This window comes from Rhinatrema bivittatum, chromosome 2, assembly GCF_901001135.1.
Source record: "Rhinatrema bivittatum chromosome 2, aRhiBiv1.1, whole genome shotgun sequence".
Classification (NCBI taxonomy): Eukaryota; Metazoa; Chordata; class Amphibia; order Gymnophiona; family Rhinatrematidae; genus Rhinatrema; species Rhinatrema bivittatum.
The window spans coordinates 222581574-222603413 of record NC_042616.1 but is presented as its reverse complement, the minus strand read 5'-3'; the positions used below and the strand labels follow the sequence as shown (position 1 = coordinate 222603413).

The following is a 21840-nucleotide window of genomic DNA, read 5'->3' as shown; positions in this document are numbered from 1 at the left end:
CACAAATTCCCCTTTTTAATGGAAATAATCTCCTTCCACTTTTTGAAGGCAACTAGATACTTTAATGTTTCTGTTGTATCTCCTCTTTCTCGTCTGTCTTCCAGCGAGAGCAATTTGAGTTCCTTAAGCACCTCTGAGTAGGATTTGTTTTACAGGCCCTGTATCAGTTTGGTAGCCATTCCCTGAACTGCTTCCATGCTATCAATGGAGCCAATGTACTTACTAGCTTGCGAAATATTTTTGCAGGTGGGCCTTTGTGTGGGGAAAACGCGCATAACTGCCCCAAAGCGTGCATAAAACTGAAATTGTGTGGTTTTCGCACATTTTTACACACACAGCCCCATCTGTCCAGGCCTAGGATTTGCAGCATCTGTAAATGACAGGGGGAGGGGCAGGGGGCAACAGTGTTGGGGAGTAGAGATGTTTGTTTCTCTACTGTGGCACTACAGAGTCTGGCTTCTTTGGATTTCCAGTTTCGTTTTTATGTGAATGTTTCCATTTCTAATTTGTGGTTCTTTATTTTGTATATGGTGAGGGGTTGTCTGCGTTCTGCATGTGTAATCAAGCTTAGGGATTTTGCTAGTGTGTGTAGTTTCTGTGTTGGAGTCTTTTAGAGCAGTCTGACTTGTCCGTTTCCAATAGGAGGTGTACTGGCCTTCTAGGGTCTGGTGTAATTGCAGTGTTGACTTTTCATAGATACGGCTGTTGCTGTTTGAGTCCTGAGAGTATTTTGATATGGCAGATTTGGCTTCTGGGGTAAACTGTATTCTTGGCAGGCTGTGATAGCTTTTATTGGATCTATGTAAATAGTATCCAAAAACATTGTACCTGAGTTATTGAGACATTAGGTTCTGTGTTTGGGCCTATATAGTTTCAAAAACTTTTATACTATATTTTTAGATAATTCTTAAAAGTTTTCAGAATCCCATGACTGGAATGTAATTTTCAGTTTTATTTATTGTTCTATGCACAATTTATTTTATTATCCGAAGAGAGATGGTGGAAAGTTAAATAATTTTGTGGAAACTAATAAAAGCGCAGACCACCAAATGGAACAAAGCTGGTGAGCCCCTCAAGTTGAAATTGGCAACACATTACTGATAGAGTCAACCAGAAGGAATAAACAAATAAATGATTACCCCTTGTCCCTTGGTTCTTGTAGTGTGTTGGCTATCAGGAACTGTTACACTCTTTTTTTATATGATCCTTTTGGGGAAGGGGGGCTTAATTATCAAAATCTGAGGGTGGAGAGTTTTAAGTACCTAGCAATGCCTTTGGTGGAGTGTGCTGATAGTGTCCATGGAAAAGTTGGTCACCCTGCCTAGGGGCCTGTGCCCTGGATCTTTGAAGAACCTAGCAATACCCTGAAGCAGGGTAACTTGTATGCACATCTCTCCAGGATTGTAGACACCCAAAGAGGAAGAGAAGAAAAACTGACCTTGATAAGGACTAACGTCCTGCAAGTGGTCAAGATTCTATAGTTAGCAAGTGGGATATATCCTCAGTGGTGCAAGCCAGAATATCTGGGCAGACTGGATGAGCCAACTGGTCATTATTTGTGTTATCATGATTACTTCTAAGTCCTTCTCCTCTGCTTGGCAGTTTCCAGTTCATGACTAACCGATAAGTAGCTACTTGATTTCTACTTCCCGAATCCATAATTGTGTGCCGTTTTGGCACTGAAGCACAGCTACCAAGCTTGAGAACAATATTCAAAATTCTTCGGGTCCCTTTCTTTATTCACACCTCATTCAGGTGTGTATAACCCATTACAGTTTTCAGTCATCTGCTTACACTGGGCCTGGATGGGGCCCCACTGGTTACCTCATCTTCACCAGCATGGGCTTCATTGACTACTGCTCTCCGAGTTCAGTTTTTCAATCAGTTCCTTACCCAGTTAGCAAGTTTGACAAGTTCTCCCCTTTGTAAACAAATGTTGTGTAGAGTCATATAATCTATTCACTTTAAGATAGTATACTTTTCTTTTCTTTAGTACTGTTTCCTAGCGTTGCCCGCTGCTTATATTAGACTGACAGGTCTATAATTACTTGCATCCTCCTTCTTCCCACTTTTATGGATTGGGATTACGTTATCTTTCCTGCAGACCTTTGAACCTCTCCGGTCTTTAAGGACAAACTGAACAGAGCTGTAAAGGATGCAATGAGCATTTTCCTTAGCTCTTTGAGTGTTCTGGGGTTTACTCCATCAGATTCCATTGCCTTATCTTGTGCTACAGTTGTTGTCTGTGAGTTGCCCCAGGAACGAGCGGCTGAGTGCCAGGGAAGTCAAAAGCAGGCCACCACAGATAGAGACTTCCGCCTAGGCCAGCCACCTTCCCTTTGAGTTGAGCCCTCTGGTGCTGGTGGCCAATAAGGCATGAAAAGCGGGGTTAGACCCTGGCATGAACAGGGAACAAAAGTTCTGGAACAACGTAAGGAACAGGAACGAACCAGAAATTCAGGAGACCAGGTAGGGGAATACATAGGAGCCCTGAAGTTAATGCAGTCTTCTGGATACAGGAACAGAGCCAGAATGTGAGGATTGGAAGGTAGAACCAACCTCTGGCAACTAACTGCTGAGACTGCCTCAGTAAAGGACAGTCCTATACTGGAAACAAGACGGCTGCTGGGGAAAGTGAGGAGTACATAGCTGGGAGGACTAGACAGACAGTTCAAGTGGCTCCTAGTGCCACCTGCAGGCCAGAGGAGCACTTGGCAGTCAATCCTTACAATCTCCTCTTATTTGTACATCCACCTCTGTAAAGAGGATTATGACTATTTCATAATCATTTATGTCTATGTATTCAGCCCTAGGCTCATCCCATTCCCGTTTCTGTTATACAGACTAAAATAACTTGTAATATTTGTGTCTTCCTTTGGTTCCCCTTCTCACTAGCCCCATTGTCTCCTTTTGTCTATACATTTCCCACTTTGGATTGTGAACTCCCATTGCTATATCTAAAGACATTTTTATCTCGCCCTTATCTAGCTAAAGAAATTGTATTTTCTCCTTCTATTGACTGAGCAATTTTCTCTTCTGTTTGGGCCTTTGATTTTATAATTTTGCTTGTCTTCCTCCTTCTGTGGTTTTTTTTGGGGTTTTTTATTTTTATTTTCGGAATGCTAGTCTCTTTGTTTTATCATTTCTGGAGGGGGGGGGTGTTGTATGTTTTCTGAATGCTACTCTTTTTGCTGTATCATACCTCCTTAGAGAATCATATAAGTCTCTTATTTTCTTCCTCTTGCTAACTTTCCTTGTACAGAAATGTGTTGCTTTCACTGTACTCTATTATTGTCCATTCCTCTGTGCCTCTCAGGTCCTGGATTCCCAAGTAAGATTTTTCCACGCAATTGAAGTCAGTCTTCCTGAAGTCTGGAACCATTGTCCTAGTATTTTGTCCAGTTCAGAATCTTAATATTGAGCCAAACTGTACGGTGATCACTAGACCCTAGATGGTCTTCTACATAAAGTCAGAGTGACACTGTCTCCTCTCCTCAGTTCCAGACCCAGTATAAGTAAGCTTTTCCTCGAACAAGCTCTTCCAGCTGTCTGAGAAATGCCCCTTGCAGAGTATCCAGATGTTTTTCATTCCTAGCTGATGCTGCAGCAGGTAGGGTCTACTCTACATCTGGTACACCGAAGCTACCTACAAACAGAACTTCCCTTTCATGCATCATCTTCATGAGGTCTCTCATCATGTCAGAATGCACCTCTTTTCCCTGTATGATGCTATTGGCGACCTAGCTAATAGGGACCACTCAGTGTGGGAGGTCATTAACTCATTACTAGTTTTTTTTTTGCCAACATGCTTCTTTCCAGGGGGTTCAAGGGAATTACAAGGGACTAGTTAATGAATTTAAAAAAAATAAAAACTTAATAACATTTGTAAATGATGCAAGGCATATCTTTGGAATATTTGTATGTGTGTCCAATAATAGGTACCACAAACTGCAAAGAAATATGTGATACAGGGTACTACTATTCTGTCAAGTGTACTTTTGAAGTTCTACACAGTGCACACATGAACTTGTCAGATGCCTCATAAACCCAGAGGGAATTAGAGTCACTGAGGTGGGATCTGGGAGCTGGCACGTGCTGGAGACTCTCTCTGCTTCACAGATCTTAATGTTGAAGATCATCTAGGCACCTACTGTGCTTGCTGGCATGTAGACCAATGACTCCCACAGCCCAAAGGCCGAATCCTTCTAGAAAGGGGGAATCTCTTCTGGATCCTGAGCTATGTGAACAAAAAAATCTCTAAATGCTGACTGGAGCCTTTGGTGTTTATCCAAAGTGAAGTTAGTTTTTGCAGGGCTGACTCCTGACTGAGCACAAGAGGAATAATACAACATTTGCTGCTTCCTGTATGCAAACTAGCTTGAGGCTTTAGTTAGTCCCAGTTTTGAGAGCCTATAAATCATACTCTGGCCCTCAGTGGAAGATCCTGCTGTGCCTGAAACCGAGGAAGCTGATAAGAATTAAACATGTTCCCAAGGCCAGAATCCAGCGAGGTCTTCTTCACCCTTGTCATCCTGGCAGAAGGCAGGTTGGGATCCAACAAGTTACATCAAGTCCTCCTTGTAACTCCTGTCCCTCTAGCTAGCAAGGCTCAGGCTCACATTCAGATCCCCCATGCTCCCGGGTTCTCTTCTCCTGACGAGGGTGGGGGGTGGAGGGAAGAGAGAAATGATTTCAAGGCCCTTAGGCTTCCTGTAAAGCCTTCTTCCCCAGCGGCACCTGCAAACTGGATGGTACTCCTTCCAAGGAGGACCTGAAATGCCTGCTGATACGTTTCAGAAATTCCTGGTGCTGACGCTTCTCTTTAAGCACCAGCGATGTAGGACCTTCTCCTTGCAAGGCCGTCTTCCCTCCGACTCCCCACAGTCAGAATACTCTCTCTCTCCAAGACACAGAAGAAATCTTTAGTTAGACAGATGAGAAGTACCTGCCCACCAGCCACCCTCTCAGGACAGGAGGCAGGAAGGAAGGAGCTTCTCTTCCCCGAAGAAGACCCCAGAACCAAAGGGCTCATGAGTTCTGTTAAATCGTTCGCAGCAGAAAGACTCCTCCCACTGGGGAGCGTCAGACGCACTGCTCCACTCCTCCTGTCTCTTCTCTTTCCTCGTCTACCAGTATCTGTGGAGAAGCTGAAGTCAAAAAGTAAGGAGACATTTGGGTGACCCCCTTACATCCTGCTCTTTGCAAAACCCTAACTTCAGTAAAGTGTGAGTCTGTATTCAATCTCAGGCGATCCCGGAGAAGCCGGCATCAGCAGCACCGGCAGCAGAAAGCAAGAGCTTCATCCATAGAGGGGAGTAGAGAAGCAAACTGAGGTTCAGGTACAAGGACTGGGTAAAACTCCCCTGTACTTTATATGTAAGTTTAATTTTTTTAAATAGTTTTTATTTTGCAGGAATTTTAGTCCTTGGGCAAATGATTCAGAATATCTTCAAACTGAGTAATTGTGCAGATTTTTTAATTTTTTAGGTTTTTTTGTTGTTATTGTCACAGACTGCTGGTGCTTATTCATTTTCTGGCAAAGCTGTGTTATGCTGTGCGTAATTATTCAGAGAGTAGTCATGTTCTCCTAGTTTTGCTGAAGCCAATATGTTTGAATGAGATTTAGCCATGATTCTGTGATCTTCATATTACACTCTTTCTGACACTTTGGAAAAAGATGGTGCAGTTTGACAGCAACATGTGCAAATCACAGGATGTTCATGTGGCATCTTTGTTTGCACCCTGATAAGATCTCAGGAGAAGGGAGAATGCCAAGATATATGTACTGTATAACGTGTGCCGTACACACAATATGATAAAACAAAACAAGACCAGGATTATACAAAACTCCCCACAGTCATTTGAAAATAATTCAAATAATATTTAAGAGGGTAATATTCCAGAGCTTTTGGAGGGCTAAGGTCTGCGTTCCCATAGACTTTATCCTAAATATTTCAAAGTCCACTTGTGTAAGTCCACTTTGAAAATTAGCAGGAACATGTAGGAGCCAGCGGGACACACGAGTGCACATTCACATCTCCCTGGGAGTAAGTGCAAATGTGCATGCACGTGCTTTTGAAAACCAGAAGCGTGCACGTAAATGCTCTCCTTGCCCCTAGCTCTGCCCCAGGAAGGTCTTCTTTCTAGTGCATATAAACACATGTGTAACTCCTCCCTCCTGGCAATTTTCAAAGGCCGTGTTTTATGTGAGTTAGTGCTTTTGAAAATCAGGTTCTCAATGTCCCTTTTCTCAGGATAGTGTCTATTTTCCTCTCTTTTTGGCTCTGTTGCTTCCTCCTTTGGGCTTAGCTAAAGGTCTTATGGGTTTTCTTAACTAATGTAGAGGGATTTTTTTTTTTTGTTTTGTTTTGGTCTTTTTCCCCATTTTCTCACTCAGTGGTCTCTGTCTCCTTTCCTTGAATGGCAAGCCTGGGTGAGCTCAGAGGACTCTCGCCATCCTTAGGGCTGGAGGGGGTGCAGCTTCCGAGCTGCACTCTTGGCACTCACCCCTTGGCCAACAGTAGCTGTAGGCCCCCCCCCCCCATTCTTTCCCTCCTCTAAGCCCAAGCATACCACCTCTCCTCCAAATCCTGCCCCAGCTAGACATGGCAGACAGGGGACCTGAACCCTCATCCAAACCAGTAGATTTCATAAGGAAATTGTTCCATTTAAGGGCATAAAAGACGGGTACCTTTTACTATGGCCACAGTACCTGTTTTGTTTTTGGTTTGTTTTTTTTTATTTTTTCAGCTGCTCATGCTGAATTCATGCTTTCCATGTAGTCATGTGACGTCTGTCTGACGTCTTGTTCAGAATCCGCACAGAAGCAACACCCTGATTTAGATACTTGTGGTAATGCCCAACTGGAGAAATGTTCATCATAGATGAAATACAAAATCACAACAACAAAAAAAGAGGGGGGGGGCTCTTCATTTTTTTTTAACAGACAATTAAAGTGAGCATCTTTTCCCCCTTTTCTTGTTTTCATTTTCTTAAAATTTTCAAAGTACAAAAAATTGTTTTGCCTTCGTACGTACATTTCAGCCACCTCCCAACAGCAACGATACAGGCAAAAGAGAAATGGCAGTGGGGAGCTGTTTCTTTCCCAGACTGTGACAAGCTGGCAAGCATCCCATGCGTTTGCTGCACTTCTGCGTGCGTGGGTTGGTGAGGAAAGAGGGAGGGGGTGGTGGAGGGAAGAGACTTGCATGGATTCATTTTAATAGTAATGTCGGCAGTCAAAGGAAAAAGGGCACTTGCCCCAAGCCTGGCACGTTATTCGCTCTGTAGCTCCTTTCAGTTATCAGTCAGTCTCTAGCCAAAGCCTTTTGTATTCCTGCAGCACAAAAAAATAGTAAAAAAAAAAAAAAAAGTTTGATTTGAGGACAAGACACATCCTTTGCTGTAACAAGGGAAAAAGCATCACGTTTGCCGTGTCCTGTCTCTTCTCAGAGTGCAAACATGCCTACTGTGGGGACGGCTATCGGCAGGAAGGGGTAGAAGAGTGCGATGGAAGTGATTTTGGATTTCAGTCGTGCAGAACTTATCTTCCAGGGTATGTATACTTCTTTTGCTTGAAAACTAAACCTGAGCTTAATGTGATTATGTACAAGGTAATGTGTCTAAGACTAAGAACCAGTGGCCGTCTTGTCTAAAGAAATGTGAAGGCAGAAAAAGACTTCATAGTCTACCTTGTCTGCCCATCCACTGAACAATTAGACAGACAGTGATCCTCCTGATGGCCCAGCAATTGAAGCTGTGCTAAATTTTAGCTCCATTTGTTACTTACTACTAGAGAAATCTCATTGTAATTAGGTTTACCAAATCTTTAAAACAGCAAAACAAGTTTTAACATTTAAAATGCCTTCTTTAAGCCCAGGGTCTCAAACACCTGTCTTCAAGGGCCACAAACCAGTCTGGTGTTCAGAAAAAGTAAAATATGTAAATTAACCATACCACAGAGTCAGAATATGCAAATAAATCTCATGAATATTAAGCATGTAACCACCCTATAAGCTGGCACTCGTAATGCCAGTAGAAAATCTATAGACATCCTGACATTTGGGTCCCTGTGCCCACCAGCTTGCCATGAACAAAATGGCATCAGGGCTCTTTTGAAAACCAGTGAGCCAGCAGCTGCAGAAGTCTCACTCACACTTAAGAACTCAAGACAAAACTCTTAAAAAAGAAAACCAAAAAAAACCTTTAAACAAATGTTGAAAGCAGGGATGAATTCGTCATGACACATAAGCGATGTCATCCGCCAATGCCAAACAGACCCATCTATCTAGTTCAGTAAAGTTATTTACTACTGAGCATGGACGAAAGTTCCCCCACACATGCTGGCCTGTGAACCTTCAGGGTTTTTTTTGTCCAAGCTTCCGCACGGATGTGTACCCTCTTTCTCTACGTCTTTTGTCCTTTTTTCAATTTTCTGATGTTCTTGCTTCAGCTAACTCATTTTTCAAGTCGCCTTGCTGTCTCGGCAGCCCTTCAAACAGCATTTTCTAGATTTATTTGTAACCTCACCCCGGTGTGCATGTCCTGCATGGGTGGAATCATAAACTTATTTGTAAGTTCTTTGGGGCAGGGACACTGACTAGCTCTTCTGTGTTGCCCCTTCCCCAGGGTGTGGCTCCTTTTGGTTGTGGGGGAAAGGTGTCCTTCCAAGGCTTAGTGCCAGAGGTATCTGACATCCTTCTACTTATCCCTGGGAGAGTGGTCACTTCTCTTCTCTGTGAATGCTGCATGCCAAATGAATACACTGGTAGCACTGGATTAGTGTCCAAACTTAAGTTTACTGAATTAAATAGTTGCGGATGGCACAATAAATATGTTAATACAAAAGAGGCCGCAAGACCTGTTCTATCAAGAAAGGAAAACTGAAGAAACTCTTAGAACAGTCAACAATTTTGTTAGTTACAAAAACATTTTATTTTATCGACTAATGTCAACTTCAATCAAAATCTATTATTTATTGATCATCAAAGCTACTAAAAATTCAACATCTCCTAATCATATCAAAACCACCTCTAAACCTATCAGAATGACACCTTATCATTGAAAGGCAACAAACCTCTGATGTACAACAAACTTGTACAAAAACAAAACACAAAGACCAACACACAAAAAACATAAAAATTAAGCCAAATGTCAGTATGACCGAAACACCTAGGGTCTCTGAACCTAAAAAGAAACAGTTCAATGTGGCAAAAACACAATCCTAAAAATTGTTTTTGATGAAAGTAAGACCATCCAGAAACCAATTGCTTCAAGATCTTATGGCTTCTGTGGATAACAATCCCACCACGTGGCTGTACGTTGTTGGTGTTCTCACTGTAATAAGACTTCAGATGTCCAAGGATGTCAAAATTTGATGTCCAAAGATATCAACTCTGCTGCATAACTCTTATGATGGCGAATATACATAATAAGAAACCTTTTATATCTGTCAATCTTGTATAGAAAGAAAGGAAATATCTCCAATTATGAACAAAGTGGAACAATCCAATCATAAATAATGTCAATATGCATGAGACCTGCGTAGTGATAATGCAGTAGACATCCCATTAATCCAAGAGTGGCCCCAAGCCCACAGATCTGGCCAAAACTGCTTTAGAAGAACCCAGTTTCAATCCATTGCATCAGTGAAAATAGTGGGTCCCAGCTTTGAGTCCTGACACTGCAGCGTTTCGGCACAGAAAAAAACATGCCTGCATCAGGGGAACTCTCATGAATCTCGGTAAACAGTAGAAGGCTCACAACCATCGATCTGTATGGAATTGGAGATATTTCCTTTCTTTCTACACAAGATTGACAGATATAAAAGGTTTCTTATTGTGAATATATTCACCATCATTAGAGTTATGCAGCAAACTGCCTCAAGACTCTCAGGAGAGAGCTGTTATAAAGCCTTCTAGAGGGATGGCCATTCCCAAGCCCCTCAAAAGGAGGGACTACATTTGAATGGATCCTCCCCCCATTTGCTAACCTATTCTAGCTGGTAATTCCCAGGGTGGTGGGTTACAGATCAAAAAAAAAAAATATATATGTACTAATAACAAAAGATATCCTGCGCCAAGAAAGCCACCTCCACTGGCTTCAAGGACTGTATCTGTAGTTGCAAGATGTCCATCACCGACAGCCACAATATATGCTACAGATGCCTCGGTCCCAACCATGATTCAGTTAGCTGCTGTGGCTATGGTTTGGAAGTCTCCAAGATCCCAGAGGCACAGGGCCTGGAGATGGAGGAACTTTGAAGATCTATGAAATGTCAGAGCCGTTCCTCCTCCCAGAGTGAAGCCTCTGGTTCCCTCCATGCCAAGTCAAGCAGAAGCTGAAGCTCCTCAGGCAAAGCGCCCCCCAACTGTGATGCCAGACATGTCATTATGACAATGGATGTTATGTTTATTTATTTACACAAAATTTATATTCCGCACAAACCTCAAAATATAGTTCATGGCAGATCACAAATCACATTTGTAATAAATACTACAATAAAAGAAATACAATATAATATAAAACACATGAAAAACATTCGAGATAAAATAAATCATTTATAAGCCTCATTAAAATAGAAAGCCTTGACCTTCTTTCTAACACATTTCATATCCTGCTCCTCCCACAGCTCAACTGGGAGTGCATTCCACAGGTTCAGGCCTATATAGGAGAAAAACCTGACAAGTATAGTTTTCAGTCTAAAACTACACAGTGGGGGGGGGGGGGGGGGGTTGGGCAAGCATTTGCATTCCAGAAGAATGTCCTAACAGGAACATATGGCCTTAACACATTTTTCAAACTACATGAAGTACTGCAATACAGTAATTTATGAATAATTATTTATAATTTGAATTGCGCTCACTATGTAACTGGGATCCAGTGAAGGCCAACCAAAACAGTAATAACGTGAATTTCTACATAATAAACACATAATTAAATATTAGAAATGGCTTATCCCTATAGAAAACTAGGCAAGAAATGGAGTCAGCTGGTGACCACAGGCACTAACCAATGGCAGGGCAGCTTTAAACTGCTTGATGTCATCACTGGGTCACAGAGCGCTCACTGTCTGTGACACACATGTGAATGAAATTGAATAAATGGTTCAAAAAGTAATATGGAGGAAAGACAGACACTTAGAGGAGAGAGACACACAGACATAATGGGCCAGATATTCGTACATACGCTCGGGCGTAAATTTGTGCGCTCAATCCGGTGTGCACAAATCTACGCCTGATTTTATAACATGTGCGCGCAGCCGCGCGCATGTTATAAAATCTGGGGTCAGCGCGCGCAAGGGGGTGCACACTTGTGCACCTTGCGCATGCCAAGCCCTAGGGGAGCCCCCGATGGCTTTCCCCGTTCCCTCTGAGGCCGCACCGAAATCGGAGCGGCCTCGAAGGGAACTTTCCTTCCGCCCCGCCCACCTTCCCCTCCCTTCCCTTATCTAACCCGCCCCCCAGCCCTACCTAAATCCCCCCCTAACTTAATTTTTTTATTTACACCTGCCTCTGGGCAGGCGTAGGTTGCGCACGCTGGCCAAGTGCCGGCGCGCGATCCCCGGGCCCAGCAGCAATGGAGAGGCCTCTGGCCACGCCCATGCCCCACCCCTGTACCGCCATTTCCTGCCCATTTTTTCAAGCCCCGGGACTTACACGCGTCCCGGGGCTTGTGCATGTCGCCGGGCCTATGCAAAATAGACTCGGCGCGCAAGAGCGGGTTTTCGGGGTTACGCGTGTAATATACACGCGTAACCCTTTTAAAATCCGCCCCAATGTTCTTAGAAGGCCAGTTTCCCTGTGGGAATCCAGGCTAAAAATGCAAACAGGAAGGGCCAAAGCAATGGACTAAACCTATAAGGGAGAGGGAATGGGGGAGCTGGGATCAGGGAGAGGTACTAGAGAATGAAATAAGATAGAAGATAACGTGAAAAAGAAGGAAAGGAAAGGAAGAAAAAGCAGTGATTTGGGGATGGAAGGGAGGAACAGGAAGTCTGAAGGAGAATAGGATGGTTTCTGAAGAGGAGACAGAAGACATGCTTGGGAGGTCAGTGGATGGGGTTAAAGTAGACTGGACAGCGTTAGGAGGGGGAACAGTATATACTGTTGAATAGGAGGAGGAAGGAGTGATAGGGAAAGATCAGAAAGGAAGATAAAGAGCTAAACTGCAAGGACAGAGAAGGGTCCATGATGGGGATGAGAGTAGAAAAAAATAGAGAAAAAGAAAGATCAGGCAGAAGACAGAGCCAGATAGAGAGGAAGACAATTAAGGTGCTTGGGTCACAGATGCACATGCAAATAGTTCTCACACCCACTAGGGCTATTTTATAAAGCTTGCACATACTCACGTAAGTATTGAAGTGTGAATATCTTTGATCGAGTAAAAAAGGGGTGAAATAGGGGCGGGTCAGGGGCATTCCAGTGCAGGGCCAATATTTATGCGTATAAATTCTGATTTCTTAGTGTCCAGTCAGATGAATCCAGAACAAGTGGGTTATGCACCTCTACCAGCAGATGGAGACGGAACAAACTAGCATCATAGTATATCGAAACATAGATATGATGGCAGAAAAAGACCAAATGGTCCGTCCAGTATGCCCAACAAGCTTATGGCAGCATCTGCCGTGCCATACAATTCACCCCCTACCAGCCTCCCAGACCATCAAGCCAGGGGCCTTGTTGGTTGCTATTTGAGTCCAATTCCCATCAACTCTTGCCATTGAAGCAGGGAGAATGATGGAGTTGTATCAACAGTATGAAGGCTTATTGGTTAAGGATAGTAACCATCATACCAGCAAATTACCCCCATGTATTCTTTTCTTCTTTTCTATAGTCTATCTAATTCCCCTTTTCCTCTTTCCTCCCTGCCATTGAAGCAGAGAGCAATGTTGGAGTTGCATCAGAAGTATCAGGCTTATTGGTTAAGGGTAGTAAGCGCCACACCAGCAAGTTACCCCCATGCACTCTTTTCTTCATTCACATCCTCCAGCCTTTAGTGATCCACAGTGTTTATCCAATGCCCCTTTGAAATCTTTCACTGATTTAGTCTTCACCACCTCCTCTGCAAGGGCATTCCAGGCATCCACCACTGTGAAGAAATATTTCCTGACGTTGGTTCTGATTCATCCTCCCTGGAGTTTGATTACATGTCCCCTAGTTCTACTGATTTCTTTCCAACAGAAAAGGTTTTTCGATTGTGCATCATTAAAACCTTTCAGGTATCTGAAGGTCTGTATCATATCCCCCCGCACCTCCTGTCTTCCAGGGTATACATATTTAAGATCTTCAATCTCTCCCCATAAGTCAATTGATGGAGACCCCCCACCATTTTTGTTGCCCTTGTCTGGACCGCCTCCATCTTGTCTCTGCCCCTTTTGAGATACGGTCTCTAGAACTGAACACAATACCCCAGGTGAGGCCTCACCAAGGATCTGTACAAGGGGATTATGACCTCCTTTTTCTTACTGGTTATTCCGCTCTCTATGCAGCCTAGCATTCTTCTGGCTTTAGCTATCGCCTTGTCACATTGCTTCGCCATCTTCAGATCGCTAGACACTATCACCCCAAGGTCCCTCTCTTGCTCCGTGCACAACAGCCTTCATCCCCCATCACGTACAACTCTTTTGAATTACCACACCCTAGATGCATGACTCTGCATTTCTTGGCATTGAATCCCAGCCTCCATATCTTCAACCACTGTTCAAGCCTCCTTAAATCGTGTTTCATTCTCTCTACTCCTTCCGGCATGTCCACTCTGTTGCAGATCTTAGTATCATCCGCAAATAGATAAACTTTACCTTCAGTCGCTTCTGCAATGTCACTCCGCTTAACACCATTCTCTCTTCAGAGTAGATTCTATTCATTATCACATGCTGTCTTCTATCTATCAACCAATTTGTAATCTATGTCACCACCTTTGTGCTCATTCCCAAGCTTCTCATTTTATTCACAAGCCTTCTATGCGGGACCGTATCAAAAGGTTTGCTCAAATCCAAGTAGATCACATCAAGTGCTCTTTCTTAATCCAATTCTTTAGTCACCCAATCAAAAAAATCAATCAGGTTTGTCTGACAGGACCTTCCCCTGGTGAATCCATGCTGCCTTGGGTCCAGCAATCCTGCTGCCTGTAGATAGTTCACTATCCTTTCCTTCAGCAGAGTCTCCATTAATTTTCCCACCTCCGAGGTGAGTCTAACTGGCCTGTAGTTTCCAGCCTCCTCTCTGCTCCCACTCTTGTGAAGCGGGATCACACCACTCTTCTCCAATCACTTGGCACCACTCCCGTTTCCAGGGATCTATTGAACAGGTCACACAGCGAACCCGCCAGCACATCTCTGAGCTCCCTCAGTATCCTGGGATGAACCTCATCAGGCCCCATGACTGTGTCCACTTTCAGTTTCCCCAGCTCTTCCCATACATTTTCTTCTGTAAATGGATTTTCATCTATTCCACCCTCATCCACAGTCTTGTTAACTAGCAATGATCCTTCTCCTGGGTCTTCTTTAGTGAACACCGAACTGAAGTATTTGTTTAATATTTCCGCTATTTCTTCGTCTCGTGCCATACTTTGATCCTTGTCACCTTTAAATTTCACTATACCACTTCAGACCTTTCTCATTTCCCTGATGTATCTGAAAAATGTTTGTCACCTTGCTTTACCTTTTTGGCAATCCTTTCTTCCACCTGACTTTTTGTTTTCTTGATTACTTTCTTTGCCTCCCTCAGTTTCACCAGATATTCTTCCCTTTGTTCCACTTTCTGGGATCCTTTATATTTCTTGAACGCTGTTCTTTTTACTTTTATTATGTCAGCCACCTCCCTTGAGAACCAGATCAGTTTCTTATTTCTCTTACTTTTGTTTACTTTTCTAACATATTGATTTGTTGCTTTTGTAATTGCCCTTTTAGTTTGGCCCACTGTTGTTCCACCTCTCCCATTTTCTCCCAGTCTTCTAATTCTACCTCCAGGTACATCCTCATTTCAACAAAGTCTGTAGTTTTGAAATGCAAAACTTGGGTCTTCGTGTGACTTCTCCGTGTCTTATTTGAGATGTCAAAACATACCGTTTGATGATCACTGGTGCTGAGGTGAGCACCCTCTCGGACATTAGAGACATTCTCACCGTTAGTGAGCACTAGGTTGAATATAACACCCTCCCTCCTGGGTTCCATTATCATTTTTTTGAATAGAGCCCCTTGCAGGGCATCCACTATCTCTCTACTTCTGTTAGATTCCGCAGAAGGGATTCTCCAGTCTACGTCTGGCACATTATAAAGTCTCCAAAAATCAGCACTTCTCCTTTCCTTCCCACATTTTGGATGTCTTCGACTAGATCTCTGTCCAGTTCGTCCATTTGAGTCAGAGGCCTGTAAACCACACCAGTAAAATGGATGCACCATCATCTTTTTTTTAGGGCAGCCAATAATGCTTCTTCTCTACCCCACTTTCCTTACAGTTCATTTGCTTGGATATTGTTTTTGACATAGGGAGCTACTCCTCCCCCTTTTCTGGCCTCTCTTAACAAATTATAGTCCGGTATGACTGTATCCCAATCACGAGAATCCAATAACCATGTCTCAGTAACAGCAACAATGTCCAAGTCCGCCTCCACCATTAGGGCCTGCAGGCCTGGGATTTTATTGCCCAAACTATAAACATTTGTAGTCACCTTTTCTGCTTTTTTCGTGCTGATTGATTTTATTTTCTCCTCCTACGTCCTGTATTGCTTGGGGGTGACATGTCAATTTCATTGGCCATCTCCTGTCACCTCCATTCTTTAGTTTAAATGTCTGATAATATATGATCTGAATTTCTCACTTAGCATCTTCCTTCCTGCTACAGAGAAATGTAGGCCATCCTTACCATATAGCCTTTTACACATGACCCCAGCCTCCAATGTATCCAAAACCACTTTCTGTACACCAAGGGGTAGATTTTAAGAGGCGCGCGAACAGCCTACTTTTGCTTGCGCATCAGACTCAAGCAAAAGTACGCTGGATTTTAGTAGATACGCGCGGAGCCGCGCGTATCCACTAAAATCCGGGATCGGCGCGCGCAAGGCTATCGATTTTGTATAGCCTGCGCGCGCCGAGCCGCGCTGCCTCCCCCCGTTCCCTCCAAGGCCGCTCCGAAATCGGAGCGGCCTCGGAGGGAACTTTCCTTTGCCCTCCCCTCACCTTACCCTCCCTTCCCCTACCTAACCCACCCACCCGGCCCTGTCTACACCCCCCCCTTACCGTTGTCGGGGGATTTACGCCTCCCGGAGGGAGACGTAAATCCCCCGCGCGCCAGCGGGCCTGCTGCGCGCCGGGCCGCGACCTGGGGGCGGGTACGGAGGGCGCGGCCACGCCCCCGGGCCGTAGCCACGCCCCGTACCCGCCCCCAAAACGCGGCCGACACGCCCCCGAAACGCCGCGTCGACCGGGCCCCGCCCCCCCCGACACGCCCCCGACACGCCCCCCTCCGAAAACCCCGGGACGTACGCGAGTCCCGGGGCTCTGCGCGCGCCGGGAGGCCTATGTAAAATAGGCTTCCCGGCGCGCAGGGCCCTGCTCGCCTAAATCCGCCCGGTTTTGGGCGGATTTAGGCGAGCAGGGCTCTGAAAATCTACCCCCAAGTTTTGAGCCAGGAATTGAAATTATTTATATGGCATAGCTACTCATTTCCCTTTCGATGAAAAGGTAATACTTCCAAAAAGGCAATAGACTTTGCAGTGTGTCTTATCATCTTGTCTAGATTTTGGAAATCTTTTTGTACTTCTTGGATAGCATTTCTATTGAGGTCATTGGTCACCAGATGGACAATAACACTGATATCAAAATTCCTACTTTCTTTTCAATGACTTGGACTATCTGGTTTGCATTTCTACTACCTGAGGATCCTAAAATGCATTTAACTCTTGAGTCATCATCAAAAAGTGCTCCCAAATTGGTTCCTCTAATGATCAAGTCTCCCAGCAGAAGCAGCTTTCTTTTATGACATTTGAATTTGTTGCAGGGCTTCTGGGTGCATTGGGTGACTTCACTTTTAGAAATCACTTCAGTATCTATTGCTGGAGTTTCTTCATTTTCCAATGGAGAAAAAGCATTATGTAGGGGTAACAGTGGGGAGAGTGGGTGTCTTTTCATCACAGGCCTTATTCCGCCAGAGTCCGCTTTTATCCAGTTATTCCTAAGTTTTTGAGACCTAGATGTATGACATCTCTGTGAGAATAGGGGTTGATGCACAGGATGCTGTAAAGTTGGGGAAGGTGGGTGTATGTTACATGTCTTGTTCTACCGGAGCCCACTGTAAACCATTTTTTCCTGGGTTACTGCAACCTCTGTGGAAGATGGGTGTGATACTGAATGGTTCAAGGAAGAGGAGTTTAATTGGAACCTAGACAATTTCTCCCTTAGATGAATGAGCTCCATTTTAATTGCAGACAGCTGAAGGCAAAAAGGACAACCTTTGTTTCTCCAAATGATAGGCCTTGAGACATAAGCTCCACAATTGTTGCACTGAATGAAAGACATTTTGTTAAATTATCACTATTTTCTTAAATCAAATGAATAATGTAAGGAAAAATGTAGGCTCTAGCAAGGATTTTTATTAGGTATTTGAAGTAACAACTAAACGTATTCCCGTTAGCTAGTAAAGAACAGGTAGAATTTGAAATCAATTTTACAAGCAATTTAAGTTTAAGTTATTATTATCTGAGCTGTAAGGAACAACTTTGTAATGGAAGAAGATGTAATTGAAGCTATTTAACTAGGAGTGGAAGGAAGACTATCTAAGAAAAGTAAACCCAGGGGTGGGTGGGAACTAAACAGTTGAGATTACTAAACAGTAAGATTATGTATTTTTAAGCTTATCCATTGAAGAACTCTGGTAAAATGGCTCTGGTCAGTGTCCCATCCAGGTCAGCTTGTGCTTAGAAAGTCTGCCCCCATACCAGACAGCTCCAGTTGTGCAACAGTTTCACCCCTCCCCCAACTATCTAGGAGATACCCCAGTGAATCACAGATTTGGACTTTAAAATAATAGCTAGCAAATATATTTTCCACCTAGCCAGCCAGCCCAAAATGTAAGCAGCAACCAAGAAAGAAGTCAGAAAAAAAGTGTCTAAATTGGAGCTATTTTTTTTCTTTAGTTCAATTCACACATACATCTTACAAGAAAGCATAAAACTAAAACCTCTACTGAAAAAACACCAAATCTGCCACTAGGGTTACCAACATTTGTATAGACCATGACTGGACTCTTGAGGACTGGGAAGAGGGGGTGCCCCATTCCTTTCCGAAATTATCAAAACTTTGCATATATTTGTCCCCTGCTCCTGTCTTCTCTCTTTTCCCTCATTCCTTGTACCTCAACTGTCTCTCTTTCCCCTCCCACTGCCCCTTGTCTCACTCACTCCTGTCTCCTGTGCCCTTCCTTGTCTCTTTTCCTGTCTCCTCCAGGCCCATGCCCCCTCTCTCTCCCCTTATCTTCTGTGCCCTCTTGTCTTTTCATCCTTAGCTCCTGTGCCCCTACTCTCTTCCTCCAACCTCTCCTGTGCCCTATGACTCTCTCCCTACTCCATCCCCTGTGCCATCCTCTGCATCTGTCCCTCCAGTCCCTGTGTCCTCCTCTGTCTCTTTCCCTCCTTCATTCCCTGTGCCCCCTCTCTCCCCTTCCTTTCATGTGGCACCTCTGACTCTCTAATCCAGCCTGTGCAACTCCCTCCCTACCCCCCCCCCAGCCTATACCTCCCCCTTCTCCATTCCGTGCATCCTCTTATTTTTCTCTTCCATCCCATCTTTGTTGCCTCCTCTGTGCCTCTCTGAGCAGCCGAGAGGAGGGAGAGATTGAGCTGTGTTCCCATCCCCTCTCCCCACGGCTTCCAATCACAGAAGAGAGAGGAGGTGGGGGAAGAGCTGCAGAGCAATTGCTAAAGAGAGTGTGCTCAGATGAGGTCCCACCCCCACTCCCTACAGCAACCAATCACAGCACGGGGAGAGGAGAGAGGGCAGGGCTGCAGCTCCATTCTGCTGTTCATTCTGGCTTAGTCCCCTCCTCCGACTGTAAACAGGAAGTGGTGCAGAGCTGTAAGGGAAAGGAGCTGCCTGCCGCAGGAGACAGATTTTTAGTGTCGGTACTTCTGACCGGACACTGTATAGGTGAACAGAAAACTGGACTGTTCAGTTCAAAACCGGAAAGTTGGCAACCCTACCTGCCACACAAGAACAATCTCTATCCACAGTGAAAAAAGCAATTTATATAGGAAAAATTAGAAGAAAATTAGCTTATTATGTATTTTTAAGCTTATCCATTGCAGAAATAAATAAATAATAATAAATAAATAACTCTGATAAAATGCCTCTGGTCGGTGTCCCATCCAGGTCAGCATGTGCTTAGAAAGTCTGCCCCCAAATCAGACAATTCCAGTTGTGCAACAGTTTCACCCCTCCCCCAGCTATCTAGGAGAAACCAGTACTCTGGGTACCCCAGTGAATCACAGATTTGGACTTTAAAATAATAGCTAGCAAATATATTTTCCACCTAGCCAGCCAGCCCAAATTTTAAGCAGCAACCAAGAGAGAAGTCAGGAAAAAAAGTGTCTAAATTGGAGCTATGTTTTTTCTTTAGTTCAATTCACACATATATTCCCCTGCAGTGATGTTGGCCTGCCAGTATTCTCCATCTCCAGCAGATGGTGGATGTGCATCTCCCCACTGGGGATTGCTTAATTTGAAAAGGAGAAATAAGGAAAATGAATTTGCCCCGCTCTCCTGCAGGGATACCAAATGGTCTCTCCCCCAGTTGAGAATTCCGGAGGGGATTTCCATGTTCCCTCAGGCGTGTGCCTTTGTCCGGTAGCTGGTTTTCAGCTGGCTTGGACTTAGCTGTTTAAACAGCTAAAAGGCATTGGGTGCAGGAAGCTGAGTGAGGCGGTGAAGGCACATGCCCTTTCCCCCTACAGCCAGAGACCATCTTTGTACTCAGCCAGGTAAGGCTGAGCTCAGGTAAGTTTATAAAAAAAAAAAGAAAATACAGAGACAAAGAAAGAGGATTTTTTGTGTAGGGCTTCCTCCTTCCCCTCTGTCTCCTGCTCGTTGTGCCGTTCCAACATTCATCCCACTCCGTGGTAGGTTATGGGATGTGGGGAATCTGGCAGGGTGACACTCTCGCGAGAGCTGTCAGAGTTGATTGCTGCAGCCAAATTTCAAGCGAGAGTGTCAGCTTTCGCGCCTTTCCTTAGCTTTAAATGGCTGTCAGTTTTGAGGGCGCTTGCGCTCCATTGTATATCTGAGAAGGTATGTATGTTTGCTCTTGGAAATTGTTTGGCCATTTTTCACCACCTTATGAAATGACTGTATATTAATTTGTTTATATTCTAGACTTTAATGTACATGCTGGTCCCTCCCGATGCAGCCTAGCGAAACACGGTCCGTGTCGGGGGATCGCTCTAAACTATGTGTTCTTTAATTTATGGAGTTGCCATTTCAACATTGTTTCACCTGATTCTGCTTTGAACTGCAATAAAAGTTCTTTTGGAATATTTGGTGGTGATACAATTTATCCTGCACCAGTGTACTTTGAGACTTCAATTACCCCAATATTGACTGGGTAAATGTATCATCGGGACACGCTAGAGAGATAAAGTTCCTGAATTGAATAAATGATAGCTTTATGGAGCAATTGGTTCAGGAACTGATGAGAGAGGGAACAATTTTATATCTAATTCTCAGTGGAGAACAGGATTTGGTGAGAGAGGTAACGGTGGTGGGGCCGCTTGGCAATAGTGATCATAATATAATCAAATTTCATTTAATGACTGGAAGGGGGACAGTAAGCAAATCCACTGCTCTCATGCTAAACTTTCAAAAGGGAAACTTTGATAAAATGAGAAAAATAGTTAGAAAATAACTGAAAGGAGCAGCTACAAAAGTAAAAAGTGTGCAAGAGGCATGGTCATTGTTAAAAAAATACCATCCTAGAAGCACAATCTAGATGTATTCCACACATTAAGAAAGGTGGAAAAAAGGCAAAACGATTACCGGCATGGTTAAAAGGGGATGTGAAAGAAGCTATTTTAGCCAAAAGATCTTCATTCAAAAATTGGAAGAAGGATCCAACAGAAGAAAATAGGATAATGCATAAATGTTGGCAAGTTAAAAGTAAGATATTGATAAGACAGACTAAGAGAGAATTTGAAAAGAAGTTGGCCGTAGAGGCAAAAACTCACAGTAAAAACATTTTTAAATATATCCAAAGCAGAATGCCTGTGAGGGAGTCAGTTGGACCGTTAGATGATCGAGGGGTTAAAGGGGCACTTAGAGAAGATAAGGCCATCGCGGAAATATTAAATGATTTCTTTTCTTCGGTGTTTACTGAAGAGGATGTTGGAGAGGTACCCATACTGGAGAAGGTTTTCATGGGTAATGATTCAGATGGACTGAACCAAATCATGATGAACCTAGAAAATGTGGTAGACCTGAATGACAAACTTAAGAGTAGTAAATCACCTGGATCGGATGGTATACACCCCAGAGTTCTGAAGGAACTAAAAAATGAAATTTCAGACCTATTAGTAAAAATTTGTAACCTGTCATTAAAATCATCCATTGTACCTGAAGACTGGAGGATAGCTAATGTAACCCCCATATTTAAAAAGGGCTCCAGGGGTGATCCGGGAAACTACAGACCGGTTAGCCTGACTTCAGTGCCAGGAAAAATAGTGGAAAGTATTCTAAACATCAAAATCACAGAACATATAGAAAGACATGGTTTAATGGAACAAAGTCAGCATGGCTTTACCCAAGGCAAGTCTTGCCTCACAAATCTGCTTCACCTTTTTGAAGGAGTTAATAAACAT

The 21840-nt window shown here is 43.8% G+C and overlaps 1 protein-coding gene across 1 annotated transcript in view; it reads left to right on the top strand.

The window, feature by feature from the left end:
* The window catches only part of COLQ (collagen like tail subunit of asymmetric acetylcholinesterase), a 193976-nt gene that overhangs the window by 159810 nt on the left and 12326 nt on the right, over window positions 1-21840 (top strand). Inside the window, exon 16 of the mRNA XM_029589208.1 lies at window positions 7453-7555. Coding sequence (XP_029445068.1) covers window positions 7453-7555 — 103 coding nt within the window. The remainder of the gene's footprint in view (window positions 1-7452; window positions 7556-21840) is intronic.